The sequence below is a fragment of the Panthera leo genome, chromosome B3 (genome assembly GCF_018350215.1).
Source record: "Panthera leo isolate Ple1 chromosome B3, P.leo_Ple1_pat1.1, whole genome shotgun sequence".
Taxonomy (NCBI): Eukaryota; Metazoa; Chordata; class Mammalia; order Carnivora; family Felidae; genus Panthera; species Panthera leo.
Genome location: NC_056684.1, coordinates 83,836,233 through 83,862,091, shown reverse-complemented (window position 1 = coordinate 83,862,091; position 25,859 = coordinate 83,836,233). Strand labels below are relative to the sequence as shown.

The 25,859-nt window shown below is 37.2% G+C and overlaps 1 protein-coding gene across 3 annotated transcripts in view; it reads left to right on the top strand.

Annotated features, from left to right (window-relative positions):
* Nucleotides 1–20,434, top strand: part of BAZ1A (bromodomain adjacent to zinc finger domain 1A) — a 94,344-nt gene extending 73,910 nt beyond the window's left edge. For all 3 annotated transcript variants that reach the window (XM_042942969.1, XM_042942970.1, XM_042942968.1), the window contains 9 exons: nucleotides 1,549–1,712; nucleotides 2,431–2,585; nucleotides 3,693–3,841; nucleotides 11,939–12,186; nucleotides 12,278–12,504; nucleotides 14,286–14,755; nucleotides 16,973–17,115; nucleotides 18,340–18,427; nucleotides 19,421–20,434. In XM_042942969.1, coding sequence (XP_042798903.1) covers nucleotides 1,549–1,712; nucleotides 2,431–2,585; nucleotides 3,693–3,841; nucleotides 11,939–12,186; nucleotides 12,278–12,504; nucleotides 14,286–14,755; nucleotides 16,973–17,115; nucleotides 18,340–18,427; nucleotides 19,421–19,617 — 1,841 coding nt within the window. In that variant the 3' untranslated portion in view covers nucleotides 19,618–20,434. The remainder of the gene's footprint in view (nucleotides 1–1,548; nucleotides 1,713–2,430; nucleotides 2,586–3,692; nucleotides 3,842–11,938; nucleotides 12,187–12,277; nucleotides 12,505–14,285; nucleotides 14,756–16,972; nucleotides 17,116–18,339; nucleotides 18,428–19,420) is intronic.
* The last annotated feature ends 5,425 nt before the right edge of the window (nucleotides 20,435–25,859 follow it).

The window sequence follows — 25,859 nt, the reverse complement described above, 5'->3', positions numbered from 1 at the left end:
TGGTTCAGGATTAAACATCTGTCAAGCTATTAGAGCTATATTTAAAACATCTTCTGTCTTCTCTTTCATTTGGACCATGTTCTCAGTTGGCAAGTTAGAGAATGTTTTCCAGTTAGACAAGATTTCACTGGGTTCCGTTTAGATTATGAGGAATGGCCGTATAGGAAGATTCATATTCTTCCCAGTCCCATTCCCTGATCAGTAGACTCTGAATACCCAAGGCACTAAGGTTGCCATTAGTTTTAGACAATAGACATGATAGTTCATTCACTAGGGGTTTTGGCTGAGGGTCCCAGGGACAGTTTCCATTAGTGATTACATCTTTGGAGACTGGCTGCAAGGGCAGATAGGGTAGCAGCATACAATGGCTGGTTCATTGATAACAGGTAAAAGAAGGTAATAAGGCGTTTTTGGCGTTTTCATATTACTGAGTTTCTCTAGGTAAAGAACTCTTAAATTTAGGGGAATACTGTCATGTCTACTTTAGTTCTCTTCAGAATTAAAAACTTCAGATCACAATTCTTTAACAGCTTTATTGAGATTAGTTCATATGCTGTGCAGTTCACTCATGTCAAGTGTACAGTCAGTGGTTCTCATTAATATTCACAGATGTGCAACCATCACACAGTCAATTTTAGAACATTTTTGTCACCTCGAAAAGAAACCCCATATTTGTTTTCCTTCTCTGGAAATTTCCCTGTCTGAACATCTTCTATGAATAGTATCATATACTATATATGTTTTTTTGTAACTGACTTCTTTCACTTAGCACAATGTTTTCAAGGTGCATCCAAGTAGTAGCGTGTGTCAGTACTTCATACCTTCTCATAACCAAATGATGTTTCATTATGTAGGTAAACGCCACATTTTACTTAACTGTTAGTTGATGGATGTTTCTGTTTTTTCCACATTTTGGCTGTTATGAATAATGCTGCTGTAAATGTTTGTGTACAAGTTTTTGTGTCGACATATGTTTTTATTTCTCTTGAGTGTATATCTAACAGTGCAATTATTGGGTCATATGGTAATTCTGTTTAATCATTTGAGGAACTGCCATACTGTTTTCCAAAGCAGCTGCACCATTATATATTTCTGCCAACAGTGTATGAGGGTTAAATTTTTTCCACGTTCGTGTCAACTCTTGTTACTATCTGACTTTTAGATTCTAACCATTTTAGAGGTATTAAGTAGTACTTGATTGTGGTTTTGGTGTGTATTTCCTAAAGACCAGTAATGTTGAGCATCTTTTCATGGTCTTAGTTGGCCATTTGTATATCTTCCTTAAAGAAAAGTCTATTCAAATCCCTATTGCCCATTCTTTTTATTAGGTTGTCTTTTTATTGAGTTGTAAGAGTTCTTCATATATTTTAGACACAAGTTCCTCATCAGATATCTGATGTGCAAACATTTCTGCCCCCCCCCCTTTTTGTACTTTAGAATTTACTAAGTGTTTTTATAAATCCATTATCTCATGATCATAACTGTCACATTGGGAAAATTGTGTTTTTAATAAGAAATTCATAATAAAGGTATTGGTAACTATTTCAGACAAACCTCAAACTGATAGCAAACCTACCTATAGTCGGGGAAGATCTTCCACTGCATATGATTCATCTCAGATGTCTGCGGAAAGACAGCTTGAATTGAGGCTGAGAGATTTTCTTTTGGATATTGAAGACAGAATCTACCAAGGAACATTAGGAGCAATCAAGGTTAGTACCTGGTCCCATTTTTAGTTTACCTAATTACCAAAGTTTTCGTTATTTTTATTAACTTATTTGATACAGGCAAGGCATGTGTGTTTTGAATAAATGCATGGGAGTGATAATATTTTTTTATGAAAACTAAGTTAGTTCCCCTCTATCAAAATACTAATATATGAATAGAAATCTTTCTTAAATGTACTATATGGCTATCTGCTTTCTTAAACAGAATTTAATGAACATAATTGACCTTTTTAATAGTAATTTTTAGTATGTTTAAAATAACTGTTTTGCGGTATTTTCATCTGAGATGTTAAAATGTGTAAGGATATTTTCTTCTTCCTTGACTAGCTCCTGCCTGCTCTGCTGAGTCTGGTTTGTTTATTGGTTTCTTTGTTACCTTTTTAAAATCTGTAAGTAATTCATGCTTGATATGTGTGTTCTGTTCATTCCTTTGCTATCATCTGTCACTTTTTTGCTACTATCAGGTGACCAATCTCAGAATTGTTTATGATTTCCCTATATAAAAAGTGAGGTACTAAAGCTTCCATCTATAAATGATATGAATTCCATTTTGGCCACTTAGTAACCTTATTTTTAGATCCCTTTTTGATTTACAGTCTTTTCTAGAATATTCATGAATTTTTCATATGTACATTGAATCTCATACTTCTTAGGAACAACATATGCCATTTTCCCATGTTGGTAAACCTGGGTTTTGTTACAGGTTACAGATCGACATATCTGGAGATCGGCATTAGAGAGTGGACGATATGAGCTGTTAAGTGAGGAAAACAAGGAAAATGGGATCATTAAAACTGTGAATGAAGGTATAGAAGAGATGGAAATTGATGAGCAAGCAAAGGTCATAGTAAAAGACAGGTACAAAAATGATTTTTCTAAAGTAACTCACTTTTTCTTGCCACTCTATATGGTTCTTTTTAGTAAATGTTTTTTTCTTCAAAAAATTGTTTTAAAATCTTACCATGAGGACTTTTAATACCTGTAACCACTGAAATAATTTTCCTTAACCACAAACTCTCTTTTACTCCACTTTGTGCTAGTGCAGACAAAAGGCAGCTTGTTAGGATAATGATAATTGCTCAAGTTTAAAATAAAAAGTCTTTGAGCCTAGGGTTTTATTAATTTCAGAAAGTAATTTTATATTGTCCATTTTTCTATAGGATATCTTAGTAAATTATGTTGGGCTTAAATATTATTTGGATTATTAAACAATCTAGATCTGTAGATCTGTAGATAGATGCTTTGACTTTCTCAGAGTTCTTTTTGGATAACTCTCCTTAAGGAGTTTATTTAGAAGGAAATGGAAAAGAGACATTAAGCTAGCAGCTATGAAACAGGATAAGAGTTCTGGTAGAAGCAGATACCCAGTACAAATGTAGTACATAGGAGGGCTACTTGTCTTTGTAGATCAAGGAAGACAGCACAGGAAGTGCCAGAGGAAGTGACCAAGAACCTGAGACCTAAAGGTGGGGAAGATGTACTGGGAGGGAAGACATAGTACTAAAGGCTTTGAGCGAATAGGTTTGTACATGTAAATGATCATTTTAGCTGCGGCATGGAGATTTATTGCAAAGGGAATAAGATTGATGGCTAAGAAACTATTCAGGAGGCAGCTATAAGTATCCCACCCAGTAAAAGTTGAAGCAAGAGAAATAGAGGGAAGCTGCCTGGTCTGCTTATCCTTAAGGCCCACCACTGGGTCATCTCCCTAAATCCTTTCCCCTAACCCGTGTGTCATCCACCTTTCCTCCAAATATTTGCCCTTCTGACCTTAAAGGACTTGGTATTTAGTTAAGCTCTTGATTCATGTATTTATCTCACTTTTCTGCTAGCTTATGTGATCTCCTTTGAGATTGGGGAAACTATTTCTTACACAGGTGTGAGTAAGCATTTGAAGGAGTTAGACTCAAGTATTACCTAACAGTGTTTTTAAGTACCGTAAACTCTTCCATGTTTTCATTGTAGACTTTTGGGCATAAAAACAGAAACTCCAAGTACTGTCTCAACTAATGCAAGCACACCACAGTCAGTAAGCAATGTGGTTCATTATCTGGCAATGGCACTTTTTCAGATAGAGCAGGGCATTGAGCGGCGTTTTCTCAAAGCTCCACTTGGTAAGTATCAATTTTTACTTCAAAATATTATTTATATTTTAAATGATTTTGAAATTGCCTCTTAATAGAAATTTATGGGCTGACACAATAAAATTGGCTAATTGGAAAAGCTTGAGATTATATTTTCACTTAAAAGCCTGAGATTTTTTTTTAAATAATGCTAAAGTACTTTTTATTGTAGATACTGATCTTTAATGACTGTCTATTTAAGTGTATTTGTTAATCCTTTCTTTTGTGTGTAAGTTTCATCAAAAGAAAGATTACCAAAACCTGTGACTAGCCAGATCCTGAATGATCAAAAATTGTAGATAAGTATTTCTCTTGTTATTTAAAACAGAATCCCAAAGAAGCTACTTAAATCTCCACCACTGGGGGTATGGTTTAACAGTGTGGCTCACTAACATGAACACTGTATAAGAAGCACTAAATCAGAAATACCAAGTGTTAAATACAAATGAGGAAATTCTCTATAATTTATGGCTAGGATGATAGAAATAATACTATCTGGATCATGTTTTAGCAGTTTATTAAATTAATAATCTTTTAGGGACTAAGCTAGGAATATAATCATTATGTCTTTGGGAAAATGTGTGTTTCAAGTTCCAAATCAATTTTCATGTCGTAACTGCCTCTACTTCCCTATGGTTAATGTTAAATTAATTTATAGCTCATCATATTCAAGATAGTTTGTATCTCAGTAGTGGGGTGTGAGAAGAAACAGTTTTTAAAGCCATATCTTTTTGGTCTCATATTGAAAAAGCAACTTGAATAGGCTAAAATCATTTAAAAAAAATTTTTAATATTATTTTTGAGAGACAGAGAGAGACAGAGCATGAGTAGGGGAGGAGCAGAGGGAGAGGGAAACACAGAAACCGAAGCAGGCTCCAGGCTCCAGGCTCCAGGCTCCAGGCTCCAGGCTTCAGGCTCCAGGCTCCAAGCTCTCAGCACAGAGCCCAATGCAGGGCTCAAACCCGCAAACTGTAAGATGATGACCTAAGCCAAAGTCGGATGCTTAACCGACTGAGCCACCCAGGCGCCCAAATCCTTTTTAAATTACGTGAATATTGTTGAATATTAAGAACAAAATTTTCATAAATATATGGTGCTATCAGAATGTGAATATATTTTTTAAATGTCTGTTTTAAAATTGAAGAGTTTATGGCCAGTATCTCATTGTTCTAATAAGCCTATTCATATTTTTTATAAATTGATAATTCCACCATGAGCTTAATAACCACTTTTCAGATTGGAAAGTAGCAGTTGTAGAAATAAATAAATACATGTGATCAAAGCTCACAAAAATATTAGTTTGTATTTGCTATGTCACTTTTACTTCCCAGTCTTCAATATTTCGTAATATTTTCTGTGTCTAAATTGAATTACATGTACAAGAGATTTCTTACAAGCACATGTGAATCTACAATTACTTCAATTAAAATTTCAGTTGACAGTTATTTGTAAACTATGTAGCTCTTAGAAATATATCACTACTACTCATTAATCCCATGATTCCAAAAGACATAAGATGCAATTCAGCTTTTTCCATTTCTGAAATTGCCATCAATTAAAGTTGTTTATAAATTCAAGGAAAAAAAAATCAAATTGCTTAGTGTGTCCATATTTTCATCAGTACATCTTTTTAAAAACTTAGACAAAGGGGAAAAGTTAACACTGGAGAATGTTGCAACTAATATCTAGTAGGTTATATGAGAGCTGAGAGCTATAGTGTTCTTTATGCTGGTTTGTATATAGCAGTATTGGAACATTCATTTCATCCTAACAGATAAAAAGGAGCAATTTCAATTTGAAGTCTTAAAAAATAGGTGAAACAAAAGTTTAACTTACTTTAGTGGTAAATATTGATCAAAGTTAGATGTTAATCATTTATAATATGGATATTATCATCTACCATTGCTGCGACATAAAAAATTAATAGAGGGGCACCTGGGTGGCTCAGTCGGTTGAGTGTCTGACTTCAGCTCAGGTCATGATCTCACGGTTTGTGAGTTCAAGCTCCGCATCAGGCTCTGTGCTGACAGCTTGGAACCTGGAGCCTGCTTCCAATTCTGTGTCTCCCTCTCTCTCGTTCCCTCTCCCCCTCATGCTCTGTCTCTTTCTCTCAAAAGTAAATAAACATTAAAAAAATTAATAGAATAATTGGTGTCTGTAGCTTTTTATATTATATTTAAGCTTTTGGAGGGTCTGTTTTGAATGGGACAACAAGAGATAGAGCTGTCTCAGGGTTTTTAAGATAATCTTTTTTTTTTTTTGAATGTTTATTTATTTTTGAGAGAGACAGAGTATGAGTGGGGGAGGGGCACAGAGAGAGGGAGACACAGAATTTGAAGCAGGCTCCAGGCTCCGAGCTGCCCACACATAGCTCACCGTGGGACTCGAACACACAAACTGTGAGATCATGACCCGAGGTGAAGTCACACGATTAACTGACTGAGCCACCCAGGCACCCCTAGATAATCTGGGGTTTTTTTTTTTAATGTTTATTTATTTTTGAGAGAGAGACAGACAGAGCACGAGTGGGGAGGGGCAGAGGGAGACACAGAATCCGAAACACGCTCCAGGCTCTGAGCTATCAGCACAGAGCCAGACCCAGGGCTCGAATTCACAAACCACAAGATCACGACCTGGGCCAAAGTCGGACGCCCAACTGACTGAGCCACCCAGGTGCCCCTAAGGTAATCTAAACATTAGATCAAGGTAATCAAGTATACCTTAATGTGGGAGAGAAATGGGGGTTCCACTTTATGAATGTTTGAGATAGCATATATATTAAAATTCTCCATGCTTGTGATTATTTTTCAACATAGTAAATTAATTGTGGCAGGAATTTTCCCAGTTTAGCTTCAAAGATTATTTCAGTTTCTTGAGGAAGCAAATAAGAAATAAAAATTCTACTCTTGTTCCACTTTCCTTAGTATGTCCCTTTTATTCTAATTAATCACATTAATAAAACTAGGCTTTTTTAACTTGAGGAAGATACTCATATTTGAATTATTTTAGGTAAGATATGTGAGAATTGTTTGTTCACATTGGTAATTTCATAACTTATAAAGTCATTACTTCATAAAGTCATCACCCGTAAGCTATGAAAAAAATCCTCAAACTAACTTTATCAGTTTGAAATTAGGTAACACAGAAATTAATAAAGATCAAAGGGGAGATTAAAAAAAAAGGACAAGAAAAAGAGGAAGATCAATCTAGTGTGAGAGATGGTACATTTTTAACTTTTTAAAGAATTTTGTCTTTTTAAAGAATTAGGAATTTACTTTCTATGTTGCTGAGCACTGGTTTGAATATTTAGCTTTTGAAGGAAAACCGTGGGTTTAATTTTTTTGGAAAGGAGTGGGGTTGGGGATAAGCTTATAAAACAATATCCTCTTCCTAGCATTTTCCTTTCTACATTTCATACCTCAGATAATGAAACTTAAAAACTGATATATAGGGTGGCTCAGTTGAGTATCTGACTTCTGCTTAGGTCGTAATCTCACGGTTCGTGAGTTTGAGCCCTGAGTTGAGCTCTCTGCTGTCAGCCTGGAGCCCACTTCTGATCCTCTGCCCCACTCTCTCTCTGCACCTCCCCCACTTGTGCACTATCTCTCTGTCTCTCTCTCAAAAAGAAAAAACATTTTTTTAAAAAGTGGTATATAAAAAGTTGACATTGGTGAGTTTTAGTATACTTATCAGTGAAAAGGATGAACAGTAATGGAAGGTATGTTTATTTTGCATATGGTATTTATTTATAGATTTTTTTTTTTTTTTTTTTTTTTTTTTACTAGAAGGTGGGAGTTTTTTTGTGTTGTTTTATCCCCTGGAGAAACCTACATAGCTTGGTCACATGAATTACTGTATGTGGCAGTTAATAATAAGAAATCTCCCAGTGTAATATTTGATCATATGACTCTACCATTATTTCATATTAGTAACATACTTTTAATTAGTAATTTCTTGAGGAACTTATGCTGGCATGATGGAAGATAAAAGAGAAACAAGATCTATCTCCCCTTGAGAGTTTTATAATCAGGAGAAGAAGCAAGAAAATAAACCAAAAAATGGAATCAATTATATATACTTTTTATCCTTATTGGTACTATATAAAAGTAGAAAAACATGGACATCCTTTTGTATTTAGAATATTTAAGGGGCACCTGGTGGTTCGGTCGGTAAGGGGCACCTGGGTGGCTCAGTAGGTTAAGCATCCAACTCTTGATTTCGGCTCAGGTCATGATCTCGCAGTTCGTGGGTTCGAGCCCCCCACTGGGCTCTGCTGGGGTTCTCTCTCTCTCTCTCTCTCTCTCTCTCTCTCTCTCTCTCTCTCTCTCCCTCTCTCCCTCCCTCCCTCCCTCTCTCTCTCTCTCTCTCTCTCCCTCTCTCTCTCTCTCTCTCTCTCTCCCTCTCCCTCTCTCTCTCTCTCTCTCTCTCTCCCTCTCCCTTTCCCTCTGCACCTCCCCCATTTGCTCTCTATGTCTCTCTCAAAATAAATGAGAATAAACTTTTAAAAAGAAAAAATAGAATATTTAAAAGTAGATGGGATAAAAATTGGACCTTGAGCTACGTACCACTGGTTTAATTTTATTAAAGCACATCTTTGATCAAAACCCATAATGTGTCACCAACCTTTGAGTTAACAATCAAACAGACTTCCAAAATTCCAAAGTTTCTTCACAATTTGTCTTTTTCTTCCACTCTTCCACATTGGCCTATGCAAACTTATTTCTTACACTTAACAATAAGAATGTCCTCTGGTTTACCCAGAAAGATTTCTTCAAGATCTTTGAACTAGCAATTTTTGTTACCTCCTTCCTTAGAGGTTCTGCTCATGCCAGAACTTTTCATGAAGCCTTACATCAAAAAACCAAGGTAAATAGAAAACACAAAATGAGAGGGTAGAAATAAAACAAAGACTGTATTATTGCATTTCCCACTTGGCTAATATTTCTCTTTAGCTTTGCCTGAAGAGCTTTTGACCCATTCATTTTTTTCCCTCTCCCACTGAGCTGTTAATCTCTTATTTTTGGAGGTTCTGATTATTTTCAAACTCCTTGGTTATATTTTCAAACGTTTATTTCTTAAAACATATTAAAATAGTTATTTTGTTATATTCTGTGTCTAATTCTGATATCTCAGGTCTTTCTTGGTCAGATTCTGCGGACTCTTGCTTGTAACGTTTTGTTTCCACATGTGCATTATGGGTTTTGACTAAACTCTCATTCCTCAGAACTTGATCCATGGAAATTTCTTCAGAGAGAATGTGCAAAGATTTGTACTTGTTTCTGCCATTCACCTGAGGTCACTACCAACCTGAACCCCCTTTAAAAATTTTGGTTTTTTCAGGTTTTAAACTGTTTTAAGGCACTGCTTATAGTTACATATTCTCGTGGTAGATTTATTTTCCCTTTCCACCCAACACCAAGGTCCAAGTGAGCAGATTTCCTTGCTACATCTTTCTTTCTGCATGGTATCCTTTTCCACCCTTACACTTAAAGGTATAGCCTTATGGTGTCCTAGCTTTTCAGAAAGGACTCAACACATTGGGTGAGCCCTTTATTCCATGTCCTGTCTCTCTCACCCTAACAGTCAAACAAGAGCTCAAGACTCACTAGTGTTTGGCAGGTCTGTTCCTTTATGATTTCAGCTCCTCGTGTATATCTTCACTCTCCCAGCTGTATAAAAAGTTTCCTAAAGGTAGGGACCATAGAACACACTTGTGTCATCTTCTAAATTGTTGCGCATAGGAGGAACAGTATAATTCAGAAATAATGGTAACATTAACAGCATTTACTTATGCATGACAGGCATTTTATTTTTCTTATGTACATTATCCCACTTAATCTTCCCACCAGTTCTCAGAGGTGGATAGTATCCACATATTACTCTTGAAGAACCTAAGCACAGAGGGGTTAAGTAATTTCCCCAAGCTCACATAGGGGAGCTAGTACTCACCTCAAGGCAGACTGACTCCAGAGCTCACATTCTTAAAAAAATTTTTTTTAATTTTTATTTATTTTTGAGAGAGAGAGAAAGAGAGAGACAGAGCATGAGCAGGGGAGGAGCAGAGAGAGAGGGAGACACAGAATCTGAAACAGGTTCCAGGCTCTGAGCTGTCAGCACAGAGCCTGATGCGGGGCTCAAACTCACAGACTGTGAGATCATGACCTGAGCCGAAGCCGGACGCTCAACCGACTGAGCCCCCAGGTGCCCCATCCAGAGCTCACATTCTTTTAAGCATTATGTTATGGCCCAGGAGGACTTTTTTTTTTTTTTTTAAGATAATAGTAGGAAATATGGTACAATAGGAACAAAGTATGTATGGAGTCTTATATATCTTGTAGAATTTTGACATTATGTGGTAGTCCCTTCATAATTAAGTGTATCTTAGGAAAATTAAGGTGGTAGCAATAATTGAAGCTTATTTTTTTAATGTTTTGTTTTGAGAGAGATCATGTGCCAGGAGAGGCGGGGGGTGGGGACAGGGAGGGCAGAAGATCTGAAGCAGGCTCTGCGCTGACAGCAGCAAGCCTGTTGCAAGGCTTGAACTCACAAACCGTGAAATCATGACCTGAGCACAAACCGACTGAGCCACCCAGGTGCTCCAGCAATAATTGAAGATGGAAATCACATACCAATGTAAAATGATAGACTGACTACATTAATGGCATCTAATGAAATGACGCTTAATAAATTTTTTAGTCCAGAAGATAAAGGAATGATGTTATTAATGACAGAAAGTTCCAAATGTTTCTATATAAATATTGGTACTGAAAGTTCTTTTGGGAGATGGGGTGTTAGCATTTTTTATTTACCTCATTTAAAAATTATTTTCTTAGAGGGGCGCCTAGGTGGGTCAGTTGGTTGAGTGACCAGTTTCGGCTCAGGTCATGCTCTCACGGTTCATGAGTTCAAGCCCCGCATCAGGCTCTCACCTGTCAATGCAAAGCCCGCTTTGGATCCTGTCTCCTTCTCTCTCTGCCCATTGCTCACGTTGTGTCTCACTGTCAAAAATAAATAAACATAAAAAATATGTATTTTCCTAGAGATAGAAGATAACAGAGTTGGCATTTGTACAGAATTGATATTTTTAATAATAGCTTTATTAAGATATAATTCACATATATAAAATTAATCCTTTTTTTAAATTTTTTTTTTTCAACATTTTTTATTTATTTTTGGGACAGAGAGAGACAGAGCATGAACGGGGGAGGGGCAGAGAGAGAGGGAGACACAGAATCGGAAACAGGCTCCAGGCTCTGAGCCATCAGCCCAGAGCCTGACGCGGGGCTCGAACTCACGGACCGCGAGATAGTGACCTGGCTGAAGTCGGACGCTTAACCGACTGCGCCACCCAGGCGCCCTAAAATTAATCCTTTTAAAAAGTGTATAATTCAGCAGCCATTCCCCATGATCTAATTTCAGAAAATTTTCATCAGCCCCAAAAGAAACCTCATATGATTGATACTTAGAGAGAAGTCCATCTTTTATCCGAAAAGAAGAAGTAATATTCTTGATTCAAATGAATAGTCACTGACTTGTAATCATATTTAGCCAGTCCTCTAAATTAGGTCAAGATTTGGTAACAAAGACTAGATTGAGAACACATTGCCTAAGTTATTTTTCTCTTTTAACTATTGAAACCTTCAAGCATTTGATATACGGATTTAAATAATTCCTTACGTCATAAACAAGATACGGCTCAGCAAATATTTTCTTTAACATGAAGTTTTTAATATTAACATGATCTTTTTGTTAAGTATTAAAAAAACTTTAAAATCAAATCTGTTTAAACTACTAAGAAAATAGTTCTAGGAGATGTCTAAGGTTTGCCTAGAAACTTTTTTTTTTTTAACGTTTATTTATTTTTGAGACAGAGAGAGACAGAGCATGAACGGGGGAGGGTCAGAGAGAGAGGGAGACACAGAATCTGAAACGGGCTCCAGACTCTGAGCTGTCAGCACAGATCCCGACGCGGGGCTCGAACTCACGGATCGCGAGATGGTGACCTGAGCCGAAGTCGGACGCTTAACCGACTGAGCCACCCAGGCGCCCCTGCCTAGAAACTTTAATCACTTTACCTTTTCTTTTAAGATGCCAGTGACAGTGGACGTTCTTATAAAACAGTCCTGGACCGTTGGAGAGAGTCTCTCCTTGCTTCTGCTAGTCTATCCCAAGTCTTTCTTCATCTCTCCACCTTGGATCGTAGTGTGATATGGTCTAAATCTATACTGAATGCTCGTTGCAAGATATGCCGAAAGAAGGGTGATGCTGAAAACATGGTGCTTTGTGATGGCTGTGATCGGGGTCATCATACCTACTGTGTTCGGCCAAAGCTAAAGGTATTTTTCCCTTCTTCTACTTCTTAGATTAAATTGAGTGATTGAGGTTTTGAGTGATAGATGATTAATGATCATTTCTGTGATTTGTCAGACTGTGCCTGAAGGAGATTGGTTTTGTCCAGAGTGTCGGCCAAAGCAACGTTCGAGAAGACTCTCCTCTAGACAGAGACCATCCTTGGAGAGTGATGAAGAGATGGAAGACAGTATGGGAGGTGAGGATGATGAAGTTGATGATGATGATGAAGAGGGTCAAAGTGAGGAGGAAGAATATGAGGTAGAACAAGATGAAGATGACTCACAGGAAGAGGAAGAAGTCAGGTAAGTCCATGCAATAACATGAGAGTTTGTGAGTTTTAATCACACAGTGTCTTGACCTTGCAAATACAAATGGAATGGTTGGGGCCCTTAACTTTTTTAGAAACCGGTGGGTAATAAGTGGCCTGAGGTTATCCTTGCTTTAGTTTTATAAGCATTTGAAATTATTCCTGAGGAAGTGTAGTATCTATATGAACCTACCCAGATCATAAAATCAAATATGAGTTCAAGTTTGGACAGGAATACTAATTCAGACCTCCAGTAAGTTTGATTTTACTTCATTTTATGCCTGAAGCAGCAAATAAGCATTCCAGAGGATATTCATGAGATAAAGATGAATGCAGCTTCCCTGTGCCCCTATTGCTTTCTCAAGGAGTTATACTCAAACAAAGAGAGAAAGAGATATGCCAAGAAGCACATTATATTGTTATATTTCTACCACATTAGCACCCAGAAGGGGTCAGCTTCTATATACTACCATATAGCCAAGTACTCTGCAACTTAGCAAGTGCCTGGCTATTCCAGCTGTGGCAGCACTAGAGCATTCTCCCTTTATTTGTCCCTTTTTAACATTTGAACCCCATTCATGTGGAATCAGGAAAGTGAATGTGAAGCAAGGGCAACTTAGAACTGACAAAGTACAAAAAGACCAGTCTGAGGAGGGGTAAGTAGAAAGAGCTGCCCCATCTATTTTAAACAAGTTGTTTTTGTTTGTTTTTTTGTTTTTAATTTTTTTTAATGTTTATTTATTTTTGAGAGAGAGAGTACGAGCAGGGTAGGGACAGAGAGAGACAGAGACACAGAATCCAAAGCAGGCTCTAGGCCATGAGCTAGCACAGAGTCCGATGCAGGGCTCAAACCCACGAACCATGAGATCATGATCTGAGCTGAAATCAAATGCTTAACCAACTGAGCCACCCAAGAGCCCCAACAATAGCTCCAACTAGCAAGAGCTATCACCCCGGTAGATTATAAGGGCAGTATTTGTGTTAACATAAAGATGATATGGGAAATTCTTGGAAATATTTTAAGTAAACTGGAAACCCAGGTATATGGGGACATGGATAAAAAAGGCTTAATGGAGTTGTTTGATACTTGTCTACAGCTTAAAGGCAATTAAAAGAGTGAACCTAGAGTTGCCTGGCTGGCTCGGTCATTGAAGCATGTGACTCTTGATCTTGGGGTCATGAGTTCGTGAGTTCTAGCCCCACGTTGGGGTTAGAGTTTACTTAAAACATAATAATAGGGGCACCTGGGTGGCTCAGTCGGTTAAGCGGCCGACTTCGGGTCAGGTCATGATCTCACAGTCCGTGAGTTCAAGCCACGCGTCGGGCTCTGTGCTGACCGCTCAGAGCCTGGAGCCTGTTTGGGATTCTGTGTCTCCCTCTCTCTCTGACCCTCCCCCGTTCATGCTCGCTCTCTCTCTGTCTCAAAACTAAATAAACGTTAAAAAATAAAAATAATAATAATAATAATAATAATAAAATGGAAGATTGAACCTAGTTTTGTATTTTACAGTAAGAAGCAGAAGATGGCAAAGAGACTCTTAACATACTATTCAGGAACCATAGGTTTAAGGCCTATTTTAGTTGCAGTCATTGGCCAAAACTGTAGGTTACCTCAGCCTCAGTGGTAATGAAAAGTGATGAAAAACTGTTACTGTAAGGAGACAAAAGAAATATATATAGAACTCATCGGCTGAATAGTAGAACAAGGGAAATAGAAATAATCTTAATTGCATCATTTCTCTGTACAATAATTATGTTTTCAAACAATATTTACAGCCCACCAAAACGAGGAAGACCACAAGTTAGATTGCCAATTAAAACAAGAGGGAGAATTAGCTCTTCTTTCTCAAGTCGTGGCCAACGACAAGATCCTGGAAGATATACTTCAAGGAGTCAGCAGAGTACACCCAAAACAACTGTTTCCTCTAAAACCACTGGTAGAAGCCTTAGAAAGATAAAATCTGCTCCTCCAACAGAAACTAAGTCTTTAAGAATTGCCAGTCGTTCTACTCGCCAGAGTTACGGCCCACTGCAAGCAGATGTATTTGTGGAACTACTTAGTCCTCGTAGAAAACGCAGAGGCAGGAAAAGTGCTAATAATACACCAGAAAATAGTCCCAACTTCCCTAACTTCAGAGTCATTGCCACAAAGTCAAGTGAGAAGTCAAGATCTCTAAGTGTTGCTTCAAAACTTTCTCTCCAAGATAGTGAATCCAAGAGAAGAGGAAGGAAAAGACAATCTACAGGTATGAAGAAGTCTAATTTAAACTATTCTTACCTAAGAAAATGGAATAATTTTGAAAGATGGAGTGTTGTGGGGTGCCTGGGTGGCTCAGTCGGTTGAGCATCCGACTTCAGCTCAGGTCATGATCTTGGCTTTCATGAGTTCGAGCCCCGCATCGGACTCTGTGCTGGTGGCTCAGAGCCTGGAGCCTGCTTTGAGTTCTATGTCTCTCTCTCTCTCTCTCTCTCTCTTTCTCTCAAAAATAAACATTAAAAAAAAATTAAAAAAAAAAAAGGTTGAGTGTTGAGATACTTTGAATCATTTTTTAAAAGCTGTCACTAAGATACACAAAGTTACTAGGGAACAACCCAGCCTGAAGCATAATGTTCATTGAAGGGGCAGCTAGCCATTTGAGGAGTAAGGTAAATTATATTGTCAGTATTTTTCTAGTAGTGTAGCAAGATAGTTGTGAAAAATTTTTAGTGTTCTGTTTCTAATGGAGAGATTTGGCCAACATTTGAACAGTCTTGGTATAACATATTCTAACATTTCATTCTCTTCCACCCTTTCTACTTTAAAACACATATATTCATCATAACCTACACAGGCTACATTGGGTTATTTGGTTAAGTTTCCTATCTGGCATACTGAATTTGGGGGCAGGGGAGAGCTGGGAGAGTAATATTGTTAGGGAGTAATCATCAGCTGTCTTTTTAATTCTGATAATCATTTTTTATAGTAATCTCTATCCCATATAATCTCTTTATTTATCTCTTCAATCCTATTCTTTTCTTCCTTTAGTGTCCATAGTAATAAAACTTTGATATTTCCAAAAAAATAAAATTAAACATAAAAAGCATTACTGTTCCTTGAAGAATTATAGATAGGGTGTATTGTATTATTCAAACCTATGACAGGATTAAGGAATCCATTGGTGAAAGAACGGAAGACCCATTAGTCTGTATGTGCAGTCACCGGGTTGTTGGGTTTGGGAGGGTTCTATCAGGTAACTTGGCACCGAGATCTAATTTAGCTTTTCCCATCCCCTTATCTGTTTTGCTCTTCCCCAATTCTGAACTTCAAGCTACTTGGAAAAAATAGTACACCTAAAGCATTTGTATTCTAAAAAACTCTGATAAGAAAAAAATTTTGTTGTTGTTAATTGATTTATGAATTTACTGACCTGGCTCCAAGGACAAACAAAGGGGAAAATGTATGGATTTACATTTAAGTAGAAAATTTAAACACCTGAATTCATAATATGAACTATGCTGCCCTTTTCTACTCATTCATACACTTTTCCTCTAGTTCATACATTCCTAATGTATTTCATTATATACACCTTAGATTTTATGAGAAAACATTTTAAGAAAGTCTCCATATAAAAATAAGACTTATAGGAATAATCTTTTACTTCATTGTTGAGAATTACTTTTCTTTTATGCAAGGTAATCTATAAAGAGGCCTACTTGCTAGATCTGAAGAGGTTACCTTCCTAAGGATGTGTTTTCAGAAATACTGGAGAATTGCTTACTTTCATTTTATTATAGTTGAAAATGTATTTTTAATAAAACAGGCTAAAAAATAATGTATAAACTTTATAAATGTATAAAGTTCTAGAAACTTTCTTTTATATTACACTGTTGTTACAATATGTTCCCAATGATGGGGCACCTGGGTGGCTCGGTCAGTTAGGCGTCTGACTTCGGCTCAGGTCATCTCACGGTTCACAAGTTCGAGCTCTGCCTCGGGCTCTGTGCTGACAGCTCAGAGCCTGGAGCCTGCTTCAGATTCTGTGTCTCCCTCTCTCTCTGCCCCTCCCCTCCTTGCACTGTCTCTCTCTCAAAAATAAATAAACATTAAAAAATTGAAAAAGAAAAAACACAATATGTTCCCAGTGAATGTTCATTTGGAAATGTTATGATCAAAAAGGAAATAGTGGGGGTGCCTAGCTGGCTCAGTCAGTGGAGCATGCGACTCTTGATCTCAGGGTTGTAAGTTTGAGTCCCACATTGGGTGTAGGGATTACTTAAAAATAAAATCTTTAAAAAATAAAAAAAGGAAATAGTAATTTTTGATCCAGATTTTCATATCTCCAATGTAAGTTAGTTTATCTCAATATATACAGAATGGCAATTTTCTCTTTGAATTTAGGTGTATTTATAATACCCTGTTTAGCTTGTAGTGATCAAATATTTTGCTTTGTAATCACCTAAAATTAATTTACTCATTTATTTAGAATCATCTCCTATGACACTGAATCGAAGGAGTTCAGGCCGACAAGGAGGAGTTCATGAATTGTCTGCTTTTGAACAACTTGTTGTGGAACTGGTACGGCATGATGACAGCTGGCCTTTTTTGAAACTCGTTTCCAAAATCCAGGTAAAATTATTAGATTTGATAAAATGTGTTCATGTATATTATCTGATTTTAGTCTTCTTGGCAACTTTGAGGTAGTCAGAACTCCCATTAGTCACTACATATTGGAATGTTGGTTCCTGTGTTGAAAAAAATGGCATTAGGGCGCATTGTGTTCTCAGTCCTTTCTAATCCTGTGACTGATTCTCAACGAATGATGACAGTATGTTGAAATAACCTCAAAGTTTTTTTTCCATGTAATGAATATGAATAGATTTAATTCAACTGAGTATCGTTATTGGTACCCTAAGAAAACAGAGATGGCCTAAACTAAGGGATTTGAGATGGTGCTGGAGTTCTTTATATACTTAAGGCCGTATGTGATATGCTAGAGCAGAATGTGATATGCTGCAGCAGATAGGGCAGTGTTAACAGTGCTGTAATAGAAGTTATAATGGTCCTCCAGAAGTGGAGAAGAAAAGGAGATTGATTTGACCATTTCAAAGGGAGGGAATAGCAGGAATTAGTTCTTTATAGAAGAACTAGAACTGTTTGGTCTGGTCATTAAGGAAAGGTAGGATTTCAATAGTAAGAAATAGAATAAGGACATTCTAGGAAAAGGAGACCCAGAAATGAGAATATGGGAAATGATGGTAGTTTAAATGGAACAAAGGGTGTGTTAGAGAGGCACAGTAGAGAGAAATAGAGAAAGAGAGCATACAAGCAAAATCATAAGCTTTTTCTCCTTTTTTTTTATTTAAAAAGAAATTTTTTATGTTTATTTTTGAGAGAGACAGAGCATGAGCGGGGGAGGGGCAGAGAAGGGGGGAGGGAAGACACAGAATCCAAAGCAGGCTCCAGGCTCTGAGCTGTCAGCACAGAGCCCGATGTGGGGCTCGAACTCACAAACCGTGAGATCATGACCTGAGCCAAAGTCAGATGCTCAACCGACTGAGTCACTGAAGCGCCCCTCCTTTTTTTTTTAAGTTTATTTATATATTTTGAGAGAGAGGCAGCATGCATGAGGTGGGTTTAGCAGAGAGAAAGGGAGAGAGAGAGAATCCCAAGCTGATAGCACAGAGCCCGACGCCAGACTGTCTGTCTCACAAATCACAAGACCATGACCAGAGCTGAAACCAGGAGTTGGATACTTAACTGACTGAGCCACCTAGGTGCCCCAAGCTTTTTCTTTTCACAACTTATCTCTGATAAATTTTCTATAGGAGATATATTTGAATTATTTTACAGGTCCCAGACTATTATGACATCATCAAAAAGCCCATTGCCTTAAATATAATTCGTGAAAAAGTGAACAAATGTGAATATAAATTAGCATGTAAGTAATTTATGTTTTTCTCTGATAATTATTTTTGTTTAAAGAGGTAAAGGCTGTTTTCTCGTGATTTAAATGATGTATATTAATGTGGTTGTATAGATGGCATCCCAAGAGGTCCCTAAAATGCTTGTCTATGTATACAGAGATAAAAGATGCATAGGGATTAAATGAGTTTTAGATATTTTATAGAATCTGATCTTGATAGAAGTTCTATGTAATTATATAACATTCCTAATTACATAAGTGCATAGTTTCAACAAATCAATTAAAAAAAATTTTTTTTTAACGTTTTATTTATTTTTGAGACAGAGAGAGACAGAGCATGAATGGGGGAGGGGCAGAGAGAGAGGGAGACACAGAATCGGAAGCAGGCTCCAGGCTCTGAGCCATCAGCCCAGAGCCCGACGCGGGGCTCGAACTCACGGACTGCGAGATCGTGACCTGAGCTGAAGTCAGACGCTTAACCGACTGAGCCACCCAGGCGCCCCCAAATCAATTTTAAAGCATTTATAGTTCCACAATTTTAAGTTTTCGTTCTACTACCTTGTTTCAGAGGCTTCAATTTCTTTTTTGGGGAACAGGGTAGAGTCAGGTCATTTGTTTGTCTTTTACATGAAAACAATATGGAGTAGAGGCTTCAGTTTCTTTTTTCTTTCTTTCTTTCTTTTTTAAAGTTTTTATTTATTTATTTTGAGATAGAACCAGCAGGGAAGGGACAGGGGGATGGGGGGAGACAGAGGATCTGAAGCAGGCTCTGTGCTGACAGCAGAGAGCCCAATGCAGGGCTCAAACTCACAAACCATGAGATCATGACCTGAGCCAAAGTCAGACGCTTAACCAACTGAGCCACCCAGGTGTCCCAGAGACTTCAATATGTAAAGAAAAAAGTGGGCTTCCGTTTTCTTAATGACATTTCCAGCTGTGATACAAACAAAATGTATATTTATAATTTATGTACTTTTATTCTAATCTCATTTGTTTTTTTCTTTCTAGCGGAATTTATCGATGATATTGAGTTAATGTTTTCGAACTGCTTTGAGTACAACCCTCGTAACACAAGTGAAGCAAAAGCTGGAACTAGGCTTCAAGCATTTTTTCACATTCAGGCTCAAAAACTTGGACTCCATGTTGCGCCTGGGAATGTGGATCAAGTTAGCACACCACCAGCTGCAAAGAAGTCGCGAATCTAATTTTGTCCTTCTGAAGGATATATTTGAGAAAGACAAATTGTTCATGAAAATGGAACATTAAATCATGCTCTAAAGCAGACATATATATTTATATATATAAAGCAATAACAACTGATTGACCACATTGAAGTGTGGCCTGCACTATATTCTCAATTTTAATATTAAGCACTCAGGAGAATGTAGGAAAGATTGCCTTTGCTACAGTTTTGTTCAGTATCTAATAAGTTTGATAGATGTATTGGTTACAGTACTGGTTTACAGAGGTTTTTGTACATTTTGAGATCATTCATGTGTCCCAATATCTCTGAAAATATTTTCTCACCTGTGATTTATTTTGTCATTGATTTTTTTTTTTTTTTTAGAAGTGTGGTATTAAGGGAGATTTGTCCATACAGATAAATCTTCTATTATAGCACAGTTTAGGAAAAAAAAGCATATATGTCTAAGATGTTTAATAAGCACATTCTTTCAACACTACACATGAATGCATCCAATTTTATATCCTTGAAGTGCTGTACCAATGCTGGCTGGAGATATTAAGTCTGAGTTTATTAACTAGATATTTATTTAGCATTCAAAATAATTTGTGAATTTGTTTTGTATTTATAAAATTTGTACCTGGAAAATGTTCTTTAATTTTTTAAACATTTTACTGTGTTTTTGTTTATTTCTCTAACTTCTTTAATGAACAATCAGTAAAAGGTAACACCCTCCCTTTTCCCTGACAGTTCCTTCAGTTTTACAGAACTGTATTTACAGGTTTCTATGTACAACTTTTTTTAAGTGTACAAATAAAATGATACAAGTTTTTCAAGTATTCGGAATCTGGAATTTTTACAAAGCAGAATTGGACTATTGCATGTGATACATACAGACCATAGGAACTAATGTTTTATTGTACCTGAGTCTCTATGGCAGTGATTTGCATCTTTTTCTGCCTCAACCCTTGAGAGATAAGATACCTCCCATGAGTAACAGCAGCAGTCTCTGATAGGGATTCTCAGTAAAAGGAAGAAAGAAAGTTTGGAATATGCCCACCTGGTTAAGAAACACCACTCAACATTTTATAAATTAAATAGGAGGTGCTATTTCTTAGGGATGGAAGATGTACAGAGGCCTTAGTTTCATAGGACTAGCTGTTCCTTTTTAGAATGCAAAACGCAGGTGTCCTCTCTAGGGCTTTTTGTTTTTTTTATTTTTTTTTTAATATTTTTTTTTAACATTTTATTTATTTTTGAGACAGGGAGAGACAGAGCATGAACAGGAGAGGGTCAGAGAGAGGGAGACACAGAATCGGAAACAGGCTCCAGGCTCTGAGCGGTCAGCACAGAGCCCGACGCGGGGCTCGAACTCACGGACCGCGAGATCATGACCTGAGCCGAAGTCGGCCGCTTAACCGACTGAGCCACCCAGGTGCCCCGACTCTCTAGGGCTTTTTGGAAGGCAGTAGAATCATCCTGTTTTCTCATCTAAAATCTTGCCATATGTTCACAACTGTAACTTTTGATATATTTGTAATCATTTCATATACCAATAACCAAATTTCTTAGAAAATTGTACTTCAGTATTTATTCAGGAGAGAATTCTGAAATGCAAGTACACTTCAATAGTAAATTATCTGATTACTTAGTATTCTTCACTTTTTAATGTTCATAACAACTAACATTTGTATGTGCTTTTCTTCTAGACAATAAACACTAAGAAGGAAAATTCTGTCCAACTAATAACTGTTAAGTCTGAAAGTCAGTCTTAAGACTTGGCAATTTATATGTTGCCTTTCTCGGACTCAGTGAAAATTAAAGACATTGCTTTTTAATCTGCCCAGCCAGATTTTCTTAGATATAGAAATCATTACTTACACCCATACATACCTGCAGTAATTGAAATTTTACACAGCAACAAGGCTAACATACATACATAACATTCATAGTAGTGGCTGGGAATGTAATGTTGACATGACCAAGAAAACAGCGTTACCCAACTCCTATTTTGAGTTTATGTTTTTCTTCAAGGAGACAGAACTACAAAATGGAATGGGTGGAATAGAAACATAATTGAAAACTCAAGTCCAAGATAGTTGAGACATTTCAGTGAGCTAGGCACCACTTACTGAGTTCAGTTTCCAACCCCAGATAAACTATATATGTAAAAGCACTTAATTTGTGGGGCGCCTGAGTGACTCAGTCAGTCGAGCGTCTGACTTTGGCTCAGGTCATGATCTCACAGTCTAGAGATCGAGCCCCACGTCAGGCTCTGTGCTGACAGCTCAGAGTCTGGAGCCTGCTTCAGATTCTGTGTCTCCCTCTCTGCCCCTCCCTCTGCTTGCACTCTGTGTCTCAAAAACATAAAAAATTTTTAAAAATAAATGAAAGCACTTAATTTGTAATTGTAAGAGGGTGCTAGAAGGGAAAGAAATTAACACATCTTGTTATATGCCAAGCCTATTAATTTAGAAGTTTATATCCTTCATACCTAATAACTATGGGAAATGCTTTTTATGTTAAGCCAATTCTGTAAGGATTTTCGCTGTTATTCTCTCCATCTTTCAAGTGAGATTTTGACTCAGATAAATTTTTTTGTAAGTACTTGCCCAAGATCACAGAGTAAATGACACCAGGCTGTCAAAATTCCTTATTTCCAATGTGCTAGGCTACCTCCAGGAAGATGAGGGATATGCAAATTTATCTCTGAACAATAAAAAAGAGTGGGCAGAAAGGAAAATGGAGAATGTACATGTATTCATATCAGATAATAGTCTACGTCACATGTTTGGAGAGTTATTCATTGTAAGCATATGCTTATTTTCCTTTTTTATTTGTAGTTTCCAAGGATCACTGTCCTATTCTTCAGCCATGTGCTCAGAATATGTACTAAAGGAGCATGAGAATAGGAAAAGCTACTATCTTCCAAACTTTGGATTTAGTTCCCATGCATATTTGGCTACAGATCTAATTAATATTGGCTACAGGATCCTTATTAATATTTTAGCAAAATCAGAAATGAGTGAGAAGCCAAAATTTAACAGCTATGTCATGCTTTGAACATTGTTCTTCCAAATATGTTCATTCTCTCATTGGTTTGCTATTTTTTTTCCAATGTTAAAATATTTAAATGTCTTGGACTTTTTCTCAAGAGAAAAGGAGGTATGCTTGGACACATGTGAGTTCTTTGTTTTAATTTCAAAAAAAAAAAATGGACATGGTGCTTAGGTTAATTTCACTAACAACATGAGGAAGATTGTGCGTAAACCACATTTTCTGCATTAGCCTTTATGCTCACAGTTCAGGAGAGCTTGCTATATTAAGCAAAGGTGTCAAAGCAAACCTCTAGATTAGAAAAAACATGCAGAAACATCAGTGTGTTCATAATTTAATGGTGTACAAATGACTGAGCAGACCTTTAATCTTTCTATTCATTCTCTTTCTAGGTAAAAGTTTGTCTTGAGAGCCAGTGACCCTTACTGTCAAAGAAATTGATGAACAAATCTCTAAAATGTGAGGCTGTGATTTAAGCCTTTGATTGGGTCAATATTAGACGTATATTACTTTTCCCCAGTAATATGAAAACCTTACTTCTCCTAGTTACAAAATTAATAAATGGCCATTGTCCAAAAAATAGAAAACAATAAAATGCAAAATAGAAATAAATTTGATGTATAATTTCTCAGATTATTTTCTTCAGTAAAAATGGATCGTGGTATACAAATCCTATTTTAAACAGCTGTTTTCACTTTGTACTGTACATTGTGGATATCTCTGTTCTTTATGTTCTGTTCAGTGTTCTGCTGTATCTAAGGCTCACCTCATTTGGAAACCTCTCAGATAACCCAGTCCTGCATTTACTTAACCAGGTATCTGATAGTTAATTATAAAAAATTATAATTAAAAAATTATAAAAAATTATCATTTACTTGTGATGTTTTGGCTAACTACTACAATTAATTCAGTAACCATTTACATGTATATAACAGCTGTTTCTGTTATTAGAGCCTTAAAATGAGTTAATGATCAGAAGTGACAAACTAAAAAATGGATAATAAGGCAGTGTAGCGTTTCTACAGCTAATAGGCATATAATTTTTTTTTTTTAATTTTAATGTTTATTTTTGAGAGAGAGAAACAGCATGAGCAGGGGAGGGGCAGAGGGAAAGGGAGACAGAATCAGAAGGAGGCTCCAGGCTCTGAGCTGTCAGCAGAGAGTTATAGGCATATAATTTTAAATCTTTTCCTGCCTGGGGGTGCCTAGCTGGTTCAGTGGGTGGGGTGTGTGACTCTTGATCTCACAGTCTTGAGTTCCAAGCCCCATGCTGGGTGTGGAGATTACTTGAAAAAATAAAATATTTTTCTTTCTTTCTTTCTTTCTTTCTTTCTTTCTTTCTTTCCTTCGTTCTTTATTTCATTCATTCATTCATTCATTCCTGCCCTGGCTTCTTGTGGTATTTCTTCTGCCTGATCCCATGCACTTTTCACTGTTCAGTCCCCATAATCCTCTAGGATAGGACTTAGCGAACTTTCTGTAAAGGTTTAGATAGGAAATATTTAAGGCTCTGCCAGTCATCTGTCTCTGCTATAACTATTCAACTCTGCCGATTGTAGCACAAAAGCAGCTAGAGACAATGCATAACTGATGCATGGCTGTGTTACTGTAAAACTTTATTTGCAAAAACAAGTGTGGGTTACTGTAAAACTTTATTTGCAAAAACAAGTGTGGGGCCAGATTTGGCTTTGTTTTCTGATCCCTAATCTGGTGTAAATAATACATAATTTAAACAAAGAACAGTATTTAACAAACGGAAAGAACTCTTAATTTTCTTCACCAGTTCTTGCTCTGGCTACTGTTTTTTTTAAACAATTTTTTTTTTTTTTTTTTTTTTTTTGGGACAGAGAGAGACAGCATGAACGGGGGAGGGACAGAGAGAGAGGGAGACACAGAATCGGAAACAGGCTCCAGGCTCCAAGCCATCAGCCCAGAGCCTGACACGGGGCTCGAACCCACAGACCGCGAGATCATGACCTGGCTGAAGTCGGACGCTTAACCGACTGCGCCACCCAGGCGCCCGCGCTGGCTACTCTTAAAAGTCAAGATTCACCTATAATCTCATCTTTGGTTCTCTTTTATTTTAGGTCTACATACAGTCCCTGAGCAATTGCATACTGCTTCATGGTGAAACTTAGCAACTGCCCCATGCTAGATTCTACTTCCAGCCGTGAAGGAGGAATGGGTACAGGATTTGATACCCTGCTGTAAACAGAAAACTGGACGAAATACATCAAACTTTTCATATATTGCACAATAATCAGTATAGGACTGTTATCTCTGCAAGATCTCCCTATTACTGGAATTACCTTCCTAAATAACAAAACTAAGCCACTCAATTTCTCATTTGTAATTTTCCTTTCCTGTTACCTCCAATGGGATTAGCTTGGCCTATACAAGCTGACACCATTCTGTCAACCACGTGTATCACTTCCCACTACACCATCTATGTATTGGTTCCTGTCACACTAGACTCTGTTGTGTCTCAGAAATTAGGACTCTGAAGACTTCATGCCTTTTCGCTTGCTCTGCCTTCCACCTGAAATGTCTCCCACTTCACCAGCCAGAAGCAGATAACCTGAAAACATCCAGAATACAGTTTCTGTTTGGAATGATGAAAAATTCTGCAAATGGATAGTTGTGGTGATTGCACGACAGTATGAATGTACTTAATGGTACATTTAAAAATGGTTAAAATGGGGGCACCTGGGTGGGTCAGTTGGTTGAGTGTCCAGCTCTTGATTTCAACTCAAGTCATGATTTCAACTCAAGTCATGATTTCATGGTTCCTGGGATCAATCCCTACAGAGGGTTCTGTGCTGACAGCCTGCTTGGGATTCTCTCTCTCTCTCTCTCTCTCTCTCTTTCAAAAAAAGAAAAACAAACAAACAAAAAACACACACAACTTTAAAAATGGTTAACCTGGAAAGTTTAGGGGCACCTGGCTGGCTAATTTAGTAGAGCATGCAATTCTTCATCTCAGGGGCATGAGTTTGAGCCCCACGTTGAGGGTTGAGCTTACTTTAAAAATAAAATGGAAACTTTAGTGTGTGTGTTTTTACCATGATAAAATATATAAATTTTTTAAACACTCATAAATGTTAACTAAGACACAATGAGCATCTGTTTAAACTCATAGCGGAATGCACAAGAGAGTGGTTGAAAAACGATTCTGACAGTGACATGAACTGAAGCTGTAGCTATCCC